The sequence below is a fragment of the Sarcophilus harrisii genome, unplaced genomic scaffold (genome assembly GCF_902635505.1).
Source record: "Sarcophilus harrisii unplaced genomic scaffold, mSarHar1.11, whole genome shotgun sequence".
NCBI classification, from domain to species: domain Eukaryota; kingdom Metazoa; phylum Chordata; class Mammalia; order Dasyuromorphia; family Dasyuridae; genus Sarcophilus; species Sarcophilus harrisii.
Genome location: NW_022290935.1, coordinates 1 through 23,659, shown reverse-complemented (window position 1 = coordinate 23,659; position 23,659 = coordinate 1). Strand labels below are relative to the sequence as shown.

General features: G+C 30.6%; 1 protein-coding gene across 1 annotated transcript; it reads left to right on the top strand.

Annotated features, from left to right (window-relative positions):
- The first annotated feature begins 9,158 nt into the window (after nucleotides 1–9,158).
- On the top strand, nucleotides 9,159–22,579 carry LOC116420440 (olfactory receptor 5AS1-like). The gene is made up of 2 exons (XM_031945310.1): nucleotides 9,159–10,138; nucleotides 21,206–22,579. Exons 1-2 carry the CDS (start codon nucleotides 9,460–9,462, stop codon nucleotides 21,484–21,486), a joined length of 960 nt encoding a protein of 319 aa, XP_031801170.1. The 5' UTR covers nucleotides 9,159–9,459; the 3' UTR covers nucleotides 21,487–22,579.
- Nucleotides 22,580–23,659: the final 1,080 nt, after the last annotated feature.

Genomic DNA, 23,659 nt, shown 5'->3' with positions numbered 1-23,659 from the left:
TAAATTTTCATATATGGTTTTTTGAAACCTTTAGAAAAAAAATAATTTTAACCAAATATGCATTATAATTGTAATAATGGGTAAGGAATTTATTTTGGAAACATTGGTTTAACTTTGGGTTTATTATAAAAAAACAAAATTTTTTTTTATTTGACAAATTTCTTTATATTTTTCCACAAGTTTTTTGAAATTCATTATCCTATAATGATTAAAACCGGTAAAATTTTTAAAAATATTCCATTTAAAATTGGTCTGGAAGAATTTTGGGGTTTTAAATAAAATTTTAGTGGGGTTTTTTTAAACTTTAAGGTTAAATAAATAAATTTGAATTCCATGAAGTTTAAAATCCTTTCTTCCAATAAATTTTCAAAAATTGGAGGAAAAAAAGTAAAACATACTAAAATTTTCCTTAAAGCAATTTAAAAATTATTTTTTTAAAAATAATAAATTAAATTCTTCTAGTTTCTTCCTTTGGAATAAATATTTTTTCTCCCTTTTTTAGAGGTAAAAATTAAAGACAAAAAAAAAAAATTTAGTTTAAGTGAATAAGATTTTGTTCTATGCAGGGAATTTTAAAATCACCAATATATGGAATTCTTTGTTTTGGTTTGAATTCATTCAAATGGAACCCAAAACCTAATTTTTTTCTTTCTTCCCAAAGGTTTATTTTCAGAATTAAACCCTTGGGAAAAATTTTAATCTTGAGGCAATTGCCTTTTTGTAGAATTCTTTAAAAAAGGGAAAACCATCCAATTGTTTCCCTTAGCGGATTTGGCATTTAAAATTTAAAAATTTTAAAAATTAAAAAAAAATTTCCCTTGGATTTTTAAACGGGAATTAAATTTGGATTTGTTTTTTAACAAAGTTTCCAATGGGATTTATTTCTAAAAAAAAAAATTAAATTTTTTTATTGCACCTTTATTAATTGAAAGTTTCACCCCATGCAATATTGTTAAATTAAAAGGTATTAAATTTTTGGAAAAAAAAAAAAAATTATTCCAAAAAAGGTTCTTTGGAATGGGGAAATCCCCTTTGGGAAAAATTTAAATAAATTTTATTACTTTATTTTGGACAAAAATGAAATTAAAGTTAAATAAAGAAAAAGGTAAACAATGTTTCCTTAAGGGAAATTTTAAAAATCAAAAATAAGTAACCTAAATTCCAAAAATGGGTAACCTAAATTTAAGAAATTTTTTTTTGTTTTTTTGAATTTAAAATAAAATTTTGGCCAAAATCAATTTAAAAGGGTTAAATTTCTTTTCAAAAACCTAAATTTAAATTAGGTTAATTATTTTTCCAATTTTTTATTTTTTTTGTTTTAATATTTTTATTTGTTTAAGGGAATCATTTTGGTAAAACTTCCCACAACACCATTTTAAAAAAATTTCCTAATTAATAGTTTTTGACCTATTAAATCTTTGTAATTTCAACTTTGATTTTTATGTTTTAAAAATCCAAATTCTAAATGATTTGGATATTCTTTTTGTTATTTGGTTTTCGTACAGTGTAATTCTTCACCCCTTAATTTGGTTTGTTTTTTCCTAAATTTAAATTTTAAACAATTAAAATGAAAAATTTGATAATTGAGATTCCATTGCTGGTTTTGATGGAAATGTAAATATAAAATACCTTTATTTCAATTAAATTTTCCATATTTTCCTTTTGCTGCCCCTTGACTTTGGCCAGTTAAAATTTAAAGATTTTACAAAATTTTAAAAAAAAAAGTTTACCTTCTTGGAATTTTAAACCTTTAGTTTTAATTCTTTTTTGTTTTTTATTTAAATAATAATTCATGGAAAATTTCAATGTGGTTATTGGGTCATTTCCTAAAAAATTAATTTTTCCAAGTATAAATTATAATATCCCTGAATAAAATTTAAATTAAAAAAGGAAAAAAAATTTTTTGCCCAAAGGGGAAAAAATCCCTTTGGAACCAGGGGAAATTTTTTCAACCCCCTCCCAAAATTTGAATTAAATTAAATAATCATTTCCCTTCTTTTATTCTTTGGTTCACAAAAATAAAAGGGAAAGATTAATTGAACAGCCCAAAAAGTTCAAAAAAAGGTGTAACAACTATTATCCTAAATCTTTTCAAATAAAAATTCATTCATGATTCCCCTTTACCTTTATGAATCCCAGGTCCCCCAGAAAATTTTTAATTTTAGAGTTTTTTTTTTGTTTTTTTTTGGTTTTTTTGTAAAAAGGGCTTTAACTTAATGGTTCTTCCAAATCCATTTTCTTTAATTTAAATTTTTTTTTTAATTCAATATAAACCAAACCCTTTCAAGTTAATTATTTTCTTTGGTTTGTTAATTGTTTTTGTTTCCTTCTAATCTTCTTGCTAATTCTTGTGTTTTAAGAAGCTTTTGATTAACACAAATATTTAATACAAGGGGTTCCCTCTTGGGGTTTTGAAATATGTAAATCAATGTTAAACCCTTTAATTTTTTTTTTATAAACAAAAAGGCGGAATTTAAATTGTTATTTCAGAATAATCTTAAAAAGATTAATCTTGTTCTGTGACCAGAGGGGCCCAAGTGGACAAAGTAAATTTTCAAAAAATTTAACTTTGTAAAACAATTTCAAAAAAATGAAAAGGTTAATTTTTAAAGGTATTGGTTTCCTACATACAAGGTTTTAAAGCCTTTGGGATTTTTAAATTCAAATATGCACAAATCTTTTCAAATTTAAATTTATTCATTAATTTTTTATAGAAATAACCCAAAAGACTTATTTACCAATAAAATAATTTAATTAAGAATTTAAAACAAATTTAATTAGGTTTTTTTAAAAAATTTAAGGTTCTTGGAAATTTACCTTCACCTTTCCCTTAATTTTGGTTGTTTGTTTATTTCAATTTAAAAGGATAATTCCCTAAAAAATTTCAATGTTCTTTTTTCCTTATTCTTTTGAAGGAAATAACCAATTAAATTTAGGTTCCAACCCTTTTAAAAGTAAAAATCAATCAACACATTAATTCAGCATTTGCAATTTATGACCCTTGGGGTTTTCTTGGAAAAATTCCTAATTGTTTTGGGAATTTCTTTTCCGCCTTTTATGGTAAAATTGGGATAAAAAATTAAATATTGTTCCAGGGGAAAGTTTTCAAACTTGTTTGACCTCCCCAAAATTTTAACTTAAAAGGCCAAATTCCATTAAGAAACCCTAATTCAGGTTTAAAAGCCCAAATTTGGAAATAGTTTTTTAATTTAGTAATGCTTCTTGAATTGCCTTTAAAATTTCTTTATAAAAGGAAGAAAATGGACTTTTCAAAGGGATGGAACAGCCCTGAAAAGTTGAAATTTTAAATTGGAAGGTGCTATCCTCCCTTTGAATATCCAATATAATCTTTTCAAATTTTTCATTTTATAGATCCTTTCCTTTTTCTTAAATCTAGGGATCCCTTGGAGAAAAGAGGTTTTCAAAAGGAATTTGTTAAAGGGGAAAAATAATTTTTAAAGGCGAAAGGTTTGGGAAATTTTGATATTAAAAATTTCCTTTAAATTTGGTTTTATTCCATCCAATTTATTCCACCCAATTTTTAAATAATTTTTATGTTTAAATTTATATTTGAAGAAATTGAAATTAAGTAATAAAAATTAATATTCTTCTTTTCAAATTTAAAAGTTAAGATTATTTTAACCAATGTTGTTAGCTGACCTATTAAAATATGCAGTCTTATTCATATAATATTGACTATTAATATTCTATTTTGTTATAATTTTTTACCCCTTAAACAAAGTGATAGTTTTACATTGAATAATATAATTTAATATGATATTTAAATCATTTTGATGTATTTTAAAAATAATTTGGTATCATCTTCTAATTCCTTAGAAAAATGCTTTACTTATATGAACATATTTATGTACATGTTTGCATATATCTGTGTGCATCATTATAAGAATTTGCACCCAATATGAACAATCAATTTTCAGATTAAGAAATTGAAAATGTTTCCAGTTATATGAAAAGGTGCTCCAAATCAGTATTGATCAGATAAATGCAAATTAAGACAACTCTGAGATATCACTACACATTGACTAAGATTGTCTAAGATAACAGGAAAAAAAATAATGATCAATGATGGAGGGGATGAGAGTAAACTGGGACACTGATACTTTGTTGGTGGAATTGTAAATGAATACAAATATTCTGGAAAGCAGTTTGGAACTAAACTCAAAAAAAGTTATCAAATTATTTGTACTCTTTGATCCAGCAGTGTTTCTACTGGGATTATATCCCAAAGAGGTCTTAAAGAAGAGAAAGGGACCCACATGTGCAAAAATGTTGATGGCAGTCCTTTTTGTAGTGTCTAGAAACTGGAAATTGAATGGATGCCCATCATTTGGAGAATGACTGAATAAATTGTGGTATATGAATCTTGTGGAATATTGTTCTGTAAGAAATGACCAGCAGGATGATTTCTGAGAGGCTTGGAGAGACTTGTATGACTTGATGCTAAGTGAAGTGAGCAGAACTCGGAGGTCATTGTACATGGTACATGACAACAAAAAAGATTGTACAATGATCGACTCTTATGGATGTGGCTCTCTTCAACAATAAGATAATTCAAACCAGCTTCAATTGTTCAGTAATGAGGAGAATCAACTATACCCACAGAGAGAACTATGGGAAATGAGCGTGAACCACAACATAGCACTTCAACTTGTTCTGTTATTGTTTGCTTACATTCTTGTTTTCCTTCTCAGATAATTTTTTCTTTCTTTCTAGATTCGACTTTTCTTGTATAGCAAGATAACTGTATATATATATATATATATATATATATATATAAATATATTGGCTTTAACATATATTTAACATATTTAATATATATTGGACTACCTGCCATCTAGGGGAGGTGTTGGGGGGAAGGAGGGGAAAAGTTGGAACAGAAGGTTTTGCAAGGGTCAATGTTGAAAAATTACCCATGCACATGTTTTATAAATAAAAAAGCTATAATAATAATAAATAATAATAATTTAATAAAATTAAATTTAAAAAAAGAATTTATATCCAAGTAGAAATACTATGTGTATTTGGATATGTATATGTATTCTTTGTTTCTCTATTTATTGGCATGGAGTTAGTGTTTACAATTACTACATTGCACTCATAAACTCTGGTCCCTATGGCAATTGACAAAGTAATTCCCAGCTCTTTCTTATACACGTTATTCTTGTTCTATCATTTTTCAGTTATGTATGATTTTTTGTGATCCCATTTGGAGATTTCTTGTCTAAGATACTAGAATGATTTACCATTTACTTCTCCAAATCATTTTCAGATGAACAATTAAAGCAAATTAAGTTAAGTGACTTATCTAGTATCTGAAGCGTACATGTGAACTGAGAAAGCTGAGTCTTCCAGCCTCCAGCCTCAGCACTCTTATCCACTGCCACTTCTAGGTGCCTCAATAACACCATAACTGACTTGAAAAGATTGTAAAAAGACAAATAACTTACAACTTTGGACTATGAAAAATAAAACAAAGTAAATGAAATTGATGAAGTACTTCCAAGTTTACAAAATGTTTTAAATATCTGTACCACACATCTTATTTATTATTTTTTTACAGGTATGCTACAATGAAAAATTCACTGAATTTGAAGGAACAGAACCCGAGATCATATCCGACCTGTTCCCCTTACCACCTGTGAAACCTTAGGAATTAGTTAACACTTGTAGACTTTCTGTTGTCTCATGGTTTAATTGTGAATATTGTAGTAAGGGGGTGGGTTGTAAAAAATGGTCTCTGATTCTTATAACTCTAGATACAATATCTTATAATCTTATGACTTTATAATTATTTTCAAAAAGAAACTTATTTTCTAATGGTTGTCATTAAATTCCCTCCAACATCCATTTCTTTCCCAAATAAGGACCATTTCCTGCCTGGAAATCTTATTAGGCATAGATGAAATTAATATGTTTCCATAAGATTTTTGAGTGAAAGTAGCAATAGATGAGATCAGAACTAAACTAAAATGAAGAAAAATGAAAAGAACTAAAGATCAAAGAGAAGATATAGAAGGAGTACATATGGAAATTACATTCAGTACATAAAAATTGAATCAAAAATTGAATGACATGTACAGAAAGTTTGCAACTGGTTTTCTCAAAAATATCTAATTTGATCCTGAGAATTCCTTCACATTTCAATAATTTGAATAAATATTTGGTAGACTCTGTGGAAATAATATCAAAGGGAAGTGTAGAGAAATATGATACTTTAATATTTACTTCTGATATATTCCCTTACCCCTTTTCATTGATTGGTAGTCAATTGGAAACCCCTGATCTCATGATATCAGAATATATGTGTGTGTTGGGGGAGAAGTCATGCACATTGCCTTATTTTCACATAGCTTTGTATTCAACACCATTTTATGTCAAAACAAACAAACAAATAAACAAACAAACCAAAAAAACATCCAACTACTCTGAGATGAAGTTAATTAACTATCATCAGCCCCAGAGTTAAAGTTGCTCCAGGGAAAATGTCTCACATGCCAAAGGGCAAGATATAAATAGTCTTCACTCTTCACACAAGTGACTCATAATATCAAGGAGAGAATTGTACCTATATTGTTCATGTAAGTTCTGCAAATGAGACTTTGAAGGGGTCCAAAATCATTGTGTATTTTGATCATATATGTGAAAATTGCTTAAGGAAACAAGGACAAAATTGTGGAGGTAGTAATGAGCTGAGAGTCTTGTACAAAATGGTTCTATTGCCTTCTCACTGAAAGACCATGAGGTTTAGGCTATGCTTCCAGTCATGAGGAATACATTATCTTAAAACGATAATATCAGTGACTCTTAGGGGGCAGCTGTCCAGGTGAGGTAAGTATTAAGTCAGTGGATATTGAAAATATTAAAGCTGACAGGTTTATAGGTGTGAATGGCTGCCAGTGGGTCACTAAAGCCTGGCCATATCCCCTTAATTTGAAAAATATCAAATAATTGGTCTTTGTAGAAATTTGATTGGTATTTTTTTTGTACTAAAGTATCATCCTACTCCAAGATTCTATATTTTTTATTCTAAGGTTCCTTCTGAAGACTATCATGTTATCTTCTATGCTAGATGATCCTTTTATTTCTTAATTATGTGTCAGATGCCTTTAAGCTTTAATAATATATTATTTTTGAATTCCATACAAGAGCAGGAAATACTGATTTGATAAAGTGTTTCCTGGCTAAAATCACACTCGGTTACTGCATAATAGAGGTTAAAATGGGTGTCAGTGCAGTAAAAGCTTTTGGAGATCCTATAAAATTGAAAAGTCCATTTTCAACTATTTGGTGTTATTTGGTATTTTATTTAGCTGGCAACCAGCATCACTGAACATGGGAAGTATTAACCAATTTGGCTGCAGGGACATAAATTTCCCTTTCTAGTAAGTTGCAGAATAGATGTGATATGATCTGTGTTAGAGCAAAATATAAAGAAATTAATAAAATCACATGCTGACATATAATTAAGACATACTCCAATACAAATAATTAGAGCTTAAGACAAGATAAGCTAAACTCTTAAGAGAAATAAATTGAAAAATCTTGCTTAGTCAAAATAAGACATATCATTATGTGTCATCTGTACTTGATAGGATGCCTTTTCAATTTTTAATTAAAGAGATCTAGCATTTTTTTTAATTGACATGTGATTTTAACCTGTTTCAAAAAGGATTTGCTTCAATTTCAAATGAAAGATTCAGAAGTTGTCAAAGGCTATAGGATCAAATGATGCCAGTTAGTCAATAAATATTAAATACTAAACTTGTATCAGACACTGAGCAGTGATTGTTCTGATCATAGTTCATTATGATAATATATAATACACATCTTCCCTTTAATTAGGAATAATTATACCAGCTCACTTTGACTCACTAATACATTATTTTATAGTTTACCAAGACTTTCCTAGAAATAACTCAGTGCAAGAATGCTATTTAGTGGATGAGAAAATAGAGGAAAAGACAAATAAAATGATCTAGCTACAGTTATACAGAAAATAAGAGGCTGGACGGGAACTCAGTTCCAGGTCTAATTTCTAGGATCTTTTACATTGAATCACCCAAGGAAAGACTGATACATTTTAACTGGATCTCCAAAAAAGAAATTATGCAAGACACATTTTAAAGTTAATCTTCATTATTAATATGTTCTCTATCAACATCTTAAAGTAGATTATCAATAATAATAAATGAAGTCCTGATTTATGGCATATGTTAAAATTTGAGGCATAAATATGAAAATTTAAGACTTGGTTGTAACAAGCAGGATCAACTTCGGCATTTACTCCATGGTTTCCCTCATCTTTTATCCCAGTTTTCATCCTTTTTTATAGCATAAGAGTATTTCATCATAATATACCACAATTTATTTAGCCATTCCCAATTGATGGGAATCCTCTCAATTTATAATTCTTTGTCCCTATAAAAGAGGTTCTGTTCCTTTTTTAAATCTCTTTTGGGAGTAAGACCTAATAGTAATATTAAATCAAAGAATATACATACTTTTATAATTTGGGGCATAGCTCATATTTTTGATCATTTATCTATTGGGCCATGGATATTATTTATAGTTTGATTCAGTTTCCTTTATGTTTTAGAAATAAGGGCTTATCAGAGAAGCTTGCTTTAAAATTCTTTTTGCAATTTTCATTGCTAACTATTTTTCTCCTCCATTTATCCTATTCTCTTTCCCTTCACCCTGCCCCTCCTCAAAAATGTTTTGGTTCTGACTATCCCTTTCCCAATGCTTTCCCTTCTATCACCCATGCCCTTTCTTTTTTCCCCTTTCCTCCTATTTTCCTATAGGGTAAGATAGATTTCTCTACCAAATTGAGTGTGTATATGATTCCCTCTTTGAATTATAATTCTTATTATTCTTAATTCTTATAAGATATAATTCTTATATCCATCAAAGTATTGTCTATCATTATCATCGTTTGAAGGGTATGATAAGAAAAGATGAATAGAAAGCTGTATTTGTCAGAAACAGCTGAGTTTAAATGCCACATATAATTCAAAATTATCTTCATGGCAGTGGATAAATCAGCTGAATCATCTGGCCTAAATTTCTTTATCTTTCAAAATGAGTCTATCCAAAGTACTATCCTTGCAGAATTGTTGAGAGTATCAAATGAGAAAATAAATTTTAAGTTTACAATGAATTTTAAAAATCCATATAAATATTTGTGGTCATTATCATTTAATTAGAAATAGCATTTTGTGATTACCTAAATTATTTGCTCCTTGATACCATTCTTTCACATCATTTAAGGCTTTCCCTTAAATATAAGACTTGAATAGTTGATTTTTTTTTTTGATGAGGCAGGAAAGACATTCTTATCTCTCTATTCATTTTTACAGAAGTGAGATAGAATGCATTCTGGATTTATCCAATAATATGCAACTCAGCTGAAAACCCTACCTACTGTTTATCTCAGTTATGAAGTTCTTCCAAACAAAGATGTCTGAAAGAAATTGCACTCCACCAACTGACTTTATTTTTACTGGTTTCACAGATTACTTACCTCTCCGAATCACTCTGTTCCTTTTATTTTTGATCATCTATGTTTTGACTTTGGTGGGAAACATTGGTTTAATAGCCTTGGTCAATATTGATTCTAATCTTCAAACTCCCATGTATTATTTTCTCAGTAATCTCTCCTTTCTAGACCTCAGCTATTCCACAGCCATAGCTCCCAAGATGCTGGTGAACTTCTTATCTTCTAAGAAGAACATTTCTCTGTATGGTTGTGCCCTTCAAATGTACTTCTTTGCTTGCTTTGCTGATGCAGAATGCCTCATTCTGGCTGCAATGGCCTTTGACCGCTATGCAGCCATTTGCAATCCATTGATGTATTCAACGCTTATGTCCAGGAAAGTGTGTGTCTTCTTCATTGTCTTGGCCTATTTCAGTGGAAGCATGACTTCCCTGGTTCACGTGAGTCTGACCTTCGGTTTGCCATTCTGCCGATCCCATGTCATCAATCACTTTTTTTGTGACATACCACCATTATTAGCTTTGTCTTGTGCCAATACTACCCTCAATGAGGTCCTGCTTTTTGCTTTATGTGGTTTCATCCAGACCAGTACTTTTGTGATCATTTTCATTTCTTACTTCTGTATTCTCATTACAGTTTTGAATATCAAATCATCGGGAGGGAGAAGTAAGACCTTTTCTACATGTGCTTCCCACTTAATAGCTGTAACTTTATTTTATGGGACACTTTTGTTCATGTATTTAGTCCCAGCACCAAATACTCACCAGATACAGATAAGGTTGTGGCTGTTTTTTATACTGTTGTATTCCCCATGTTCAACCCTATTATATACAGTCTGAGAAATAAAGATGTGAAAAATGCACTCAAAAAAATGTTAGACAGAATATCTCCAAACTGGTAAAGATTCTCTCAATATCTTAGAGTTGAAAAAGACCTCAGAAAATATGCAGCCTAAGAACTGTTTAGTAATCTGCTTTATTATACCCTCATCAAATCATGATGTAGTGTCTACTTGAAAACATCTAGTTACCCCATTACTATCGAAGAACCTTTATTCTTGGATAGTAATGTGGTAACTAGATGGTAAGGAAGCTGATTTGGAAGGAAGGGAACTGAATTATCATGAAAGCAATTCCTCCATTTAGTATGGCATATCCCTTTTAGAAATAAAGTTTTCTCCAGTTGGAAGCACCTGATATGAATATTAAAGGAGGACAAAAAATGAAAACATTTAGTTCCCTCAACAGTGACACAAATTATTTCTTGGAAAAGTGCATTATTTTAGTTGGTAGCATGTAATGAAGAGGAAAAAATAAATAAGGGGATTAACAAATTGGACTCCTCATTTTCATGCTGATCTTCTAGGATCTTGGCCTAGAAAATGAAATTGTATTATACTACATTTAAGAGAGTAGTGCTCACTAATCAGAGCAGACAGAGAAAAACAAAAGAGATTTTCTATTCTTTTCTGAATTAAGAGATAAAGCATTGAATATTGATTAGAGACCTGAAAATGGAAGTCAGAATATCTGGTTTAAATCTTTCTTTTGATACCTACTGATTATCTAACTCTGGTAAAGGTAATTAATGTGAAGTTGCCTTAGGAAAAATTAAGATTTTAAGTTTCAGAGAATGCTCTAACTTGCATTAATAGAAGTAGTTACTTTAGGAATCCTCTGCATAATTGAAATCACAAGTCCACTATATAATCCTGAACAAACATAGGCGTTCTGAGCTTAGATTGTGAGTTAGCACATAAATAAATCTGCCTATTAAGGGGAAAAAACAAAAAACAAAACTGTTCAGCTAATCAGAAGTAGATAGACTTAATGATCATTTATTTTACTGGAACCCTTGCCATCCAGAAAATCCCCACTTTTTTGAGGGGATGTTCCTTATTTAAGTAGTTGTTCATCCTGCATTTTAGAATAGGAAGAGTGACATCATAGAGTGATATCTTGACTTGACTGTGATTTAAAATTATGTGAGGCAGAGTTACACAATGTCATCAGTTTCAATCTGTCTTTGAGAGTCATTGAAATCCAGTGGTAAGACAAAAGTCAGATGACCAGTGATGATCCAGAATGCTGTGGATGACCTTGGCATCTTGGATGTCTGACCGAGTTCTAACTATTCTATGGTACCTGCGTCAGCTGCACTCAGGGACATGGGGATAAATTGCTGTCATTTGTCCATTTCACTGGAGGAAGTATTCACATGCTTAGGATAGACATCCTCCTACCTTAACAAAAGATTTGAGCCCTGTTGGTGGCTTCTTCTGAATACTCTATCTGCAAGAGAGTTTTACTGGATTTGAATTTTCACATGCTACAACTTCTTGGAGAAATTAGGCAAGGTAGCAACAAGGAAACTAAAAATAAATTCAGCCTGGAAAGGGCTCAGGAAATCATCACACTAGAAGTGCTAGTCCTCTTGAATACCACTTACTTTCTTAATGTGTCTAGTCTCTAGAAACTCTAATGACCAGCGGTTCCAGGAAAATGTTCCAAATTGGGTGCAATTGTTTTGTTACTTGGAAAATTTCAAAAGGCAAAAAAATTAATGCAGAGACTAAACTACAATAGCGATGAAGCAATATAAATTATCAAAAATAAAACTTTAACTATTTAATTTGTAAAAGTAATAGTAAATCTAAATCCAATAACACCTCAATTGATTTTGTATTTCTAATATAATATAGCATACAAAAATCAATGGAATTATGAGTGACAGTCACTGTTATAAAACTGGCTGATATGGAACTGGCTCTTGTCTATAATTTATTTCTTCATGGAAAATTGTTCTGCTTAATCACATCCCCTAATAGTTCCCTTCCCCTTGTCCTCCACTCCATCAACAAAACAAGATGGAGAAAAATGAAACTAAATAAATGTTCTTTAATGAGGAAAATATTGATTGGTTCAATGATATCACAATTAAATAAACTAAGCCTTTGTCTTCACGGAACTTAAAGATTTGTAGGACATTATATAAGTATTGGTAATTTTAACACCAACAAAACGTTGTTTGTTAAATCCAGAGGTGAACAGGAAGATACAAACTGGCTGGACCAATTTTGAAAAAAATTAAAATGTATTTTGAGAACTCCAACTTCTTAAATGTAATAAAGGTCTGTTTTGTTTTCCAAATGAATACCAACAGTAAACAAGTGTTACTAAATGTCAGCAAGTTATACAAGACAACAGTGTATGAAGGAATGAAAAATGAGGGCAGTTGAGAGATCCCTTCTATGATATACAGCTATATATATATATATATAACTGTAACTTGTAGTCAATGTTGAATTTCAAAGTGGAAATGAAGTAGAAGATAGCAAAGAAATATATGAAAGGAGGATATAAAGTCATGTGAATAAAAGATGGCAAACTTTTCCAAAAGCTATTATGAGAAAAAATTGTAACATGTATGTATGTGTGTATATACATATATGAAATCCACAATTAATATAACCATCTTCTTTATAGAAGTTAAAGGCCATTATAGGGGAGAGGTATCTTTGATATCATGCAGTCTATTTTTTTTTTCTTTATTTTGCTTAAGCAACGTTCAAACCATGTTAAGTAGCACCCTATATCATTCAATCATTCAGCAATGTACTTCTTAATAAATGTGTATGTATATATATATATAGATATATATATACACACACATATATACACATATGCATATGGATTCATTTATTTATTAACACAGATTACATGTAGGCTTAACATGCTCTGAGAAATAATATTTTTTCTCATAATTTATCATTAGTACTAAAAGAGTGATCCTTACTGATAAGAAAGGTATGGGGATTTAAGTTTATATTATAGAAGGGCAAAGGCATATGATACACAAATAATGACTTATCCAACATGAATAATCCAATTGCTTCTTTAGGTTCAGCCAACGATTCTTCATGTTCCTATTTGGGATTTTTCTTGCAAATTGAAGTGCTTTTATTTATGTTCAGTTCATTTTGGTAGAGGAGGAAAGGCAAAAGGTTAAGGATTTGCCAAGGATCACATATGTGTTCCAAATCAATTTAATGTGAAGGTGACCTTTCCTATTCTAGCCCATTTATCCTATACTATATAATTCATCCACATGTAGATAAAACAAAAATAAACTGATACATTTTGTAAACTGGTCAAGACAAAAAAATATTTTAAAAGGCATCTTGTTACCTTTCTCATCACTATATTATGTGAAACATGAAGAGAAATTGAACAGATAAAAGCTTAGTCTTTTATCACAGATCTGATTATTACAGCCAGTGTGAAGAGCCATTATAATTCTATTGTCTTGGTCCAATATTAAAAAAATTCAAAGAGTTTATGAGAACCATTTTCTAATTAGCAGCCATTATTGATTTAGTAACAATATACAAATTAGAAAACCCTTGCTTCAAGAAGAGGACTTCCAAAGAAAAAGATTAATAATTGATGAAAGAAAAACATAGTTTAAGGTCATGTTTCACTGGTTAAGATAAGTTAATATTCAAGGTACTTTTCAAGCACAATGAAGGTATCAATTTAATTACTTTTTAACAGCTGGAAAGAATTCAATAAGAAGTATACTTAATAAAAAATATTTAGTTTAAGTAGGTAGCTGATAATTTGCATCTGCCATAATTAACTATAAATACAATTGATAATGAGTTTTTTTCACCATCAATCAAGATGATGATCTCAAAATAGTTATCATTTTCCCAGGTTCTGCTGAAATGAATTCTCAAGGTCTGGTCGACTGCAATTCGGGAGAAGACAGGAAGTTCTAGTACAAATGGAAGATACTGTTTTGATGAATAGAGAGCAGATATTTGCCACTTTTTGGAAGTAGGGGCAGGATATTTAGATTTTATTAGGATTATGTTCCAAATCTGTCACACATGTGGAACTGAAGTACTGGAAGACATGGATGGAAAGGCAGAAGATTTGAGTTTGAATTGCTTTCATTAATAATAATACTATTTGAATGTCAATTACCTAGTAAATTTCTCTGTTTATTATTATGTATTATTTTATTTAACATATTAAACATATAACATTAAAATAGATGATATTAAGGACTTATCCAACTTTTTAATTATACTGTCAAAATTGGTTTTGCAACTAGAAATTCTGATGTTATATTCAAAATATAAAAAACAGTGGTCTTTGTAATCGAAATCTAGATGCTATATTCAGAAATGATAAAAATCTGGTGCTACTCTATACTTCCAACTAATTTAATTTCCCACCCCCCCTCTCTCTTTCTCTTCTTCTGTCTTTATATATATATATATATATATATATACATATACATATATATACACATATATATGCACACATACACATATGTATACACACACATATATATATATAACACACACATACATCACTAATTTGCCCCTATGTCTGTTTCTCTATCTATATACACATACATATATATATATATATGTATGTGATTTTTGGATATCATAGTAATGAATCACTTCCTCATTTTTCAAAGGTTTAGTGATTTGCCCGTATTACTGTACCTAAGTGCTCAAATTAGAAATTGAATCTCTGTATTATTGAGTTCTGCTACAATACTTTGTCCATTACACCATTGCTTGTTGTATAAGAAAGAGCACTGCTGATAAGTGATGAGTTGATATGGTTCCCACCTAAAGCAATATTATTTTCATTCCACCATATTCTTCTCTAGTCTCACAAACTTCTAAATTGAACATGCTGATTTTTGTCTCTTTCCTGCAAAGGGAGGTGCACTTTTCTCTTGTGGAAAAATGAATTCAATTACTAATTCTTTAAAGAATACAAAGTTCCATGTTTATTTCTAGTCCCAGAAGACCAAGAAAGCACTTTAATGACCCAGTCAGAGAATCAGTATTAAGTGTCCTGAGATTCAGACCTAGGAGCAGGGAATAGTGTCCCCAAATAATAATGTATCAAATAAAAATAATTTTCTTTATCAAAGATGACAAAACATGAAGTTGTTCTTCCCTGGACATTGGCTTGCCTAAATGAGGTAAGTATTGTTTGGTAATCATGTTACAAGTATTTTGACTAAGATTTCAAATCTTCTTATAATTGCTTTTAAGATTACCTACCTGGCATTGCCATGATTGCCTTTCTCAGAAAAGCAAACAAAAACTGTCACTGAAATTCAAATAGATATTTGAGCATTTATTTAACAAAATTGATTCAACTTGGATAAAGCAAATATCTATATTCTTTTATGTTTTTTATAAAAATAAGAGTCAGAGACTGAATCAAATATTATTGCCTCAACTTTCTACTTCACTTTAAAATTCATTCTTAGGGCAGTGGTGAATGATACTGATAGGATGCAGCTTCTGGTGGAGAAGAGGTGCTGAGGTATGGCAGCAACCCTCAGGCTATCTGGCCTTGAGAATGCTATAGTTCCAGGAACAATCCTGGCTGTCAGATAACAATCTGTTGGTCAGTGATAACAAAGTTTCTGAGATCATAATGAGGTGCATATTGAAACACTCTTCAACCTCACCTCTTAGAGATGGGCTCAACCCTGCAAATTCTTTTGAGATACCTCTGAGCACTAGTCTTTGACTCCCAACCTCAAAAGGTCCCTTATGAAATTCAAGGATATGATACTACAAATCTATGATTTCATTCTCAAAATAAAATTAAATTTAAGACCTAATTTTGAAATACACTTATCTTCACATTTTATTCCCCTACTTTGTCATTCTCATTATACATATTGATTTTTGAGAATCTGACCCTTAACTTCACATGCATTTTCTGACTCCAAATATTTGCATATACCATTTCCTACATCTAGAATTCAGAGTCTACACAATTCTGACTCTTAGAAGCATTTGCCACCCCCCTCAAATTCAAATTCCAAGAAGCCATTTTCTACCTAAAGAATTTTCTGAGACTCATATCTCTGTACCCTTTCCCCCCCCTGAATTCTTCCTTGTATTTACTTGTGTCCATTCTGTGTCCTCTGGTAGTAGGGAAACAGAGCAGTGAGGAGGTCCTCTAGGATGTCCTCTAATGCTTCTGTTTTAATGATCTGTCAATGATTCTAAAGTCTTCTGTGTTTAGAATCAGTGATCCCAGTGTCCCCTTACCTTCCAGTAATATTGTTCTAACAATCTGTCCATCAATGACTGTAAAAGTCTTTTAGCCTAGAAATATAATAATATTTCTTCCCTTTGATTTTCAGGAATGATATATCAGTGATCCAGAGGCCCTCAAACATTAAAAGGCTATTGTTCTAAAAATCTGTTAGATTCTACCGAGATTAAATGGTTAAATATATATTATATAATTATTTATATATATATAATATATATAACAAAATATTTTTTATTTATAAAATTATAAATAATTGTATAATTATAAAATAAAACTTTCAAAGGGAAAAGTTCCAAACATGATGTATTCCAATCTAAGGATTCTCCCAATCTGAAGCTGGAAGGGAGATGATAGAGCATAAGCCTCATATCCTGCTCTTTATGTTCTTCTTAAATGCTAGTATTTGGGACAGTTTTTCTTCTGCCCAATCTCTAAAAATATCATGTGAAATCTTAATATAAGATAAGGCAATTAAAGAGAGGTAGGGTAGTTACCTTAAGGAAAAGGGGAATAAAAGTCTTACTCTGTTATCCTTGTGTAAGAGGTTAGAGAGACAAAGACACAGAGATGGAGAGACAGAAATATAGAGAAAGAGATAAAGAGTGACAAAGAAACAGAGGAAAGGAGATAGACATGAAAGGAGAACAGGAGAGAGAAAGAGAAAAAGAGGATAAAGACAGAGAAAAATTGAAAGAGAAGTTGATACAGACACAACTTACAATCAAAAAGAGTGAGAAATGGGCAACTAGTTGATATGTGGATACAACACTAAGCCTGGAATCAGAGCCCCAGAAAAAAACTGCACAGAAAACTGGAGACTGGCTTATAGGATATTTCATTTGAACAGATATTAATTGTGAAACAACTTGAATGGTTTGAACATAATGGAATTTCCAAAAAAGAATTATCTCTGACCATTCCACTAAGGCAGATCAGAGATGTTTTATTCTTTAGCAGAAGATTTTCATAAGTTTAAGTGGAAAAAGAAATCACACAATGATCAGTCTATAATTTTAATTTATTCAATGTAATGGAATATCTAAAAATATTTTTTTTCAAATAAAGCTTACACTAATCTAATTTCTGAATCTTTAAACTAAGTAACTTTGGAGCTTTGGGACTTATTGTTTGGTTAATCCCAGATGAGCACAAACTATTTTCCCCCTATTTATATATAGAATTCTTAGAACATTGCTTTTCACAAAATATTTATTCATGTAAAATATTTTAGTTGTTCATTCAAATTTTAAAAAAAAGCCTTTTTATAGTATCAGATACAGAATTCTGAAGTTTATATTTGAAAAAATGCATTTTTTTTGGCCCAATAGAATTTTGAGTTCATTGTATTATTATATGTTTCAAGGAATATGTGTGAATTGGTAAGAATTTATTTTTTAACACAAAAATATTCCTATTGACTTTTTACCTCCTGTGTTTTATTCTCAGTCATCAACTTTCTATTTTCCTATCTATCTCAGAATGGTAGAGATCAGTGGATGTAACTGACATGTCCAGCCCCATAGACATGTTCAATTTTATTTTGCCCGGAATATGTCTAAACATGGATTCAAATAGATTCAATTAAATTTTTGAAGCATTGTAATTCAGTTCTCTTGTTACTTCCTTTTGAACCTTAAATTCAAATACAACCTCTTTAGTAATTATTTAAAATTATTTTCTACAATTTTAAGCACACATCTTCGGTTACAGTAAATAGGTAATAAGTTTTCAGTTGACTAACTGTGAAACAGAACTCAGTTTCTGATAAGGACAACACTATCAAAAGATTGTTACATTGAAAGATAGGGGAAGGATTTTTGCAATAAATTTTGTCAAGAATCATATTTATCAGGTCAGTGGTTGTGTGTGAAAATCTTCTAGTAGATTACAAAAAGGAAGACTTTACATTAAAGTTACCATCAATGACATTAAGAAAATACTGGTCACAAATGTATTTGTAAATACATTTATAATCAACATGAGAAGACATCTATATTTTTAAATCTCATTATCCACATTAATTTTCACTGAAAATAAAAAGAAAAACACATTCTTCTGTGTTTATATTTTTTGTCATTAGCATGTAATTGAATTTGACTATGTGGATCTACTGTTGATGTGAAAGAAAAGCTTAAAATTAAATGAATAGTCTGCTTATGCTGACATGTCCTTGGCTCAGGGAATCCCAATCCACAAGTTTATAAAAATTAAGCAAATGTATAGCATCTACTATTGTAGGGATTATAAACATCAAAGTACTAGAAAGTTTCACTATTAACTAATTGAACCTCTTCATATACATTTATTTTTGGTGAATTTATTTGTCAAGTTGATGGGGAATGCCATTAAAAAGTAGATGAGAAGCTTTGGCAGAAGGAAACCTACATGTTTCAGGAATCTTTATTTTCCTGAAGTTATTTTTCAGTTATATATGACTTTTTGTGACACCATTTAGGGCTTTCTTGGCAAAGATACTAAAGTGCTTTTTCATTTCCTTCTTCAGTTCATTTTGCAGATAAAGAAACTGAGGGAAACAATGCTAAGTGCTTTTCCAGGAGTCACAGAGCTAGTGTCTGTAGTTCATTTTGAACTCAGGAAAAAACGTTTTTCTGACTTCACTATGGCACTCTATGCACTATGCCATCTCCAATCTACATCATCTCAAGAACTTACTAATAGTTCAATATTAGGAAGGTGTAAATACAAAATCAAAGCAGAAGTAGCTTCCCTTATAGGGGCAGGGGAATAAATAATGTATGTACATGAAGAAGTAAAGAGAATAATATTATTTTAATTAAAAGTAACTAACATGAACAAACTGTGACTCAGAGATCTTATTTCAAGGCTTTTAAAAAATTAGATCAATGAAAATATTCATAACAACAGTTTTATGTTTCTAAAGGATTAGAAACTATCAATGGAGTAATGACCAACATGTCATGAATATAAATGACAATAGGGAAAATTTAGATAAATTATATTATCCTACGTTATGACAAGAAAATTTCTGGAAATCATAGGACTTGTGAAGTTATATAGAATGAATTGTGATGGTGACAGTGAAAACTTCAAATAAATTTCACAGATTTTTGCTGTCATTGAAATGTAATAATTAATATTGACAATTCATAGTCATTCCACTGCCACCAAAAATCATAGAATGATTATCATTAAGGGAACCTGAATTAGTGACCAATGAAAAATATTCAAGCATGTTGTAGAAACAATATGACACATTATTTCAGATTATAAAAAAAGAATACTTACTGAATATCTACCAAAAACATAACTGGATAGTCTTTCATGGATCTATAGAGGACAAATCCAAAGAACAAATTCAAAATGTTCTAAGGTACTTCATTTAATAAAATTGATTGAATGTGGACAATTATTATAGTCTAATATATAAATAATTACCAAGACATGATATCATTACCAAAAATAGTATGCATTTGTCAAAAATAGTATGCATTTGTCCCAGATGTCTATTATTTTTTGATTTTTATATGAAAGATTTTACAAACATAGCAAAGGAAATCAAACTATTGTGGTAATTAGTTTATCAAAATGTATAATCATGCTTATCCTATCCATTATAGACAGCATGCTGTAAATACTTTAAGTCAGTTTAAAGTGAATGCAGTCATTTCTTGGTAGTTTTAATCAATTATAGACAGCAACTTATGTTAAGTGCCTTGAAATATTTGATAGACATTAAATATAAAAGAATAATAGCATGACTTTTTTTGCTTTTAGGCTAAGATCAAGCATAGGAAAGTAACAGCCTATGACTTATTACATAATCATTTCTGTCATTAACAAAATTTATTATTATTTTGTAGGGTAATGTGAACTATACTCTCCTATTATGGAAGCAAGAGTCCAGAAAAAAGCAACATATTTATCTTTATAACACTTTTTAGATACAAAAGGGCCATTAACACAGAAATGCTTGATATGGCAACATGGAATCACACTGGTTTTGTGAAAGAATTCTTTCTTGTTGGACTGACTGAAATCCCAGAATTGCAGGTCCCTCTCTTCTTGCTTTTCTTTGTCATTTATGTGGTCACTCTGGTAGGAAATTGGGGGATGATCATAATTATCTGTATGAATGCTCAACTTCACCCCCATTATTTCTTCTCACACCCCTTATGTGAATTTCTTACTTACTGTCTTTTCCCCAAATGTTAGTAATTTTCTAGTAGAGTGAATAAGTTCATTTGCCAGTTGTGTTTTACAAAGTTTCTTTTTGGTATTTGTCACCACTGAGGGCATCCTCTTCTCCATGATGGCATATGACCGTTATAGCCATTGCCAATCCATTGCTTTATACAGTTATTTATTCAAAGTTTCATTTTGATGGTTCTTGTGTCTTACTTAGGGTTTAATCAATTCATTGAAAACAATTGGTTTTGCTCAGGTTGGAATTCTGTGGCCAATATGATAAATCTTATTTCTGTGACATCCACCTCTTTTGAAGCTATCTTTGCTGGATGCACAATCAATGAAATTTTTTTAGTTTTCTCAGGAGTGATTGCAATGATTACTTTCATAATCATCATGGTGTCCTACATCCTTATCCTCATAGCTATCCTGAGAATCAAATCAACCGAAGGGAGACGCAAAGCTTTCTCTACATGTGCATCCCACTTGACAGCAGTGACATTATTGTATGGTTCTGTGACTTTCAGTTATATTCAGCCAAGTTCTCAGTATTCCATGGAGCAAGAGAAAATATCTGCTGTATTTTATACACTCATCATACCTATGTTAAATCCCCTAATTTATAGTTTGAGAAACAAGGAGGTAAAGGACGCTGTAAAGAGGTCAATCACTCGAAAAAATCCACATAACTGATTTATTCCTTAAATTAATCTTGACAAAATAATAACAATAATGTGAAAAAATAAAGTTTTTTTCTATTAGCATCATGTTAGTAATACCATCAGATTTAATGATAAATTCATATGTAATTATGGACTTTCCGGGGAAAATCAGGGGAAATAAGACTTTTAAACACCTACTATGATCTGGTAACTCTGCAAATATCATCTTATTTCATATGCACAATGATCTTGCTAGGTAGGTGGTATTACAATCAGTTTATAATTAAGAAAAATGAGGTAGACTGAGATTGAGGCTTCCTCATTGTTACACTGGTGTAAAATATCTAAGGCTGAATTTGAACTCAAGTATCCCTGATTGCAGACTTGGTATTCTAATTATAATACCATCTAACCGAACAATATGATAATTTGAAATCAGATTACAATTGTGTGAAGAGATGATAGTGACTTTAGGATAATGTAATTGGGACCTATCCTACAAACACAAAGAATTTGAGGTCAGGATGGGAAAATAAATTGTCTAAAAGTCTAAAGAGGGTTATGATAATGAGGATGATGCTGAAATATATAGCTGGCTCTGACATAGATTTTTAATTGACAAAGAGCTGTGTGTGCAATTGCGTTTACACACTAATTCCTTTTCACTCTATAATATCTGCACCAATTGGATTCTAGACATAAAATTTTCCCATTTTATAAATTGAAGCTCAGTGAGATTAAATGATTTGTCAGTGGCCACACATCTCATAATATGGGTGACATTTTATGTAAAACACTTTAACTTTTCTACTATATCATTCAAATATATTTAATGGATTTGTTGGAAGCCAGTGACAGGAAATTAATATGTCTGTTAAGTTTTTGTTTGTTTGTTTTCCCCAGAAACAAAATAATAGATCCTCATATGTGGGAATTACCTTGTCTCATAGTGTGAGTCAATGAAAAATGGCAATTGAACAAAAATCAATATGATACAACATAATTCGTGGTACTTTTTAAAAACATTCAACTAAAAGTCATCTTAATTATTTTCATGAATAAATTGAAAGCATTTATTAGATTATCTGAACCCTTGTAGGACCTCAAATCTTAGTTCAGACAGATAAGATCAGTTTGGATCACACTAGTTCCTGCCTAGTCATAGGTGGCAAAGGCTACATGAAGAAATGCACTATCGTCCAGGCCACATTTATATACTTACAAAAACAAATCAGCATATTTCTTCGTTCATTGCTCTACCTGTCTGTTTATTGAGTATATATGTATAATGTGATATGCAATCTATAAAGTCATTTCTAGAATAAATTTCTGCATTAGACATGAAGAAAAATGAAAAAAAAGAATGAGAGAGAAAGAAAGGAGGGAGGGAGAAACAAAAGGTAGGAAGGAAGGAAGGAAAAAAATGAAAGAGCAAAGAAAAGAATGAAAGAAAAATAGGAGAAGAAGAGGAATAATAATAAGAAATGGAAGAAGAAAGGATGAGGAAGAGGAGGAGAAATAAAGGAAGGTAAAAAGGAAGGAAGGAATGGAAAGAATGAAGGGAGGGAGAGAGAAGGAAGGAGGGAGGAAGAAAGGAAAAGAAGAAGGAAGGGTGAATGGAAAGAAGGAAGGAAAGGAGGGACGGATGGAGAGAAGGAAGGGAAGAAAGAAAAGGATGGAAAGAAGGGAGGAAAGAAAGGAAAGGAAGGAAGGGAAGAAAGAAAGGAAAGGAAGGGAGGAGAGAGAAAGGAAGGCAGGGAAGGAGGGAGAAGAAAGAAAAGAAAAAAAGTATTCATCAATCTGTACTTCAAGTCCATCCATTTTTTTATTTGGATATGTATAGTATGCTTCTTTATGAGTTCTTTGGAACTGTTTATAATCACTCTTTGTAAAAGCAAAAATTTAAAACTTAGGGGATGCCAATTAATTGCCAAATGGTAAGATGAATTATGCTGTATAATTGTGATAGAATATTATTGTGTTATAAGAAATGATGGTGGGAATGATTTAAGAAGAAAAACCATCTGGGAAAACTTGAATAAACTCATATAAATGAAGTAAGCAGAAACAGAACAATTTATACAATAACTGTTATAACAAACAGTTATGAAACATAAGAATTATGATCACACTGTATTTTCAACCAGTTATATTTCTTTTTTAGCACAGTCAGTTTTATATGCACTCATTTTTATTAACAGAAT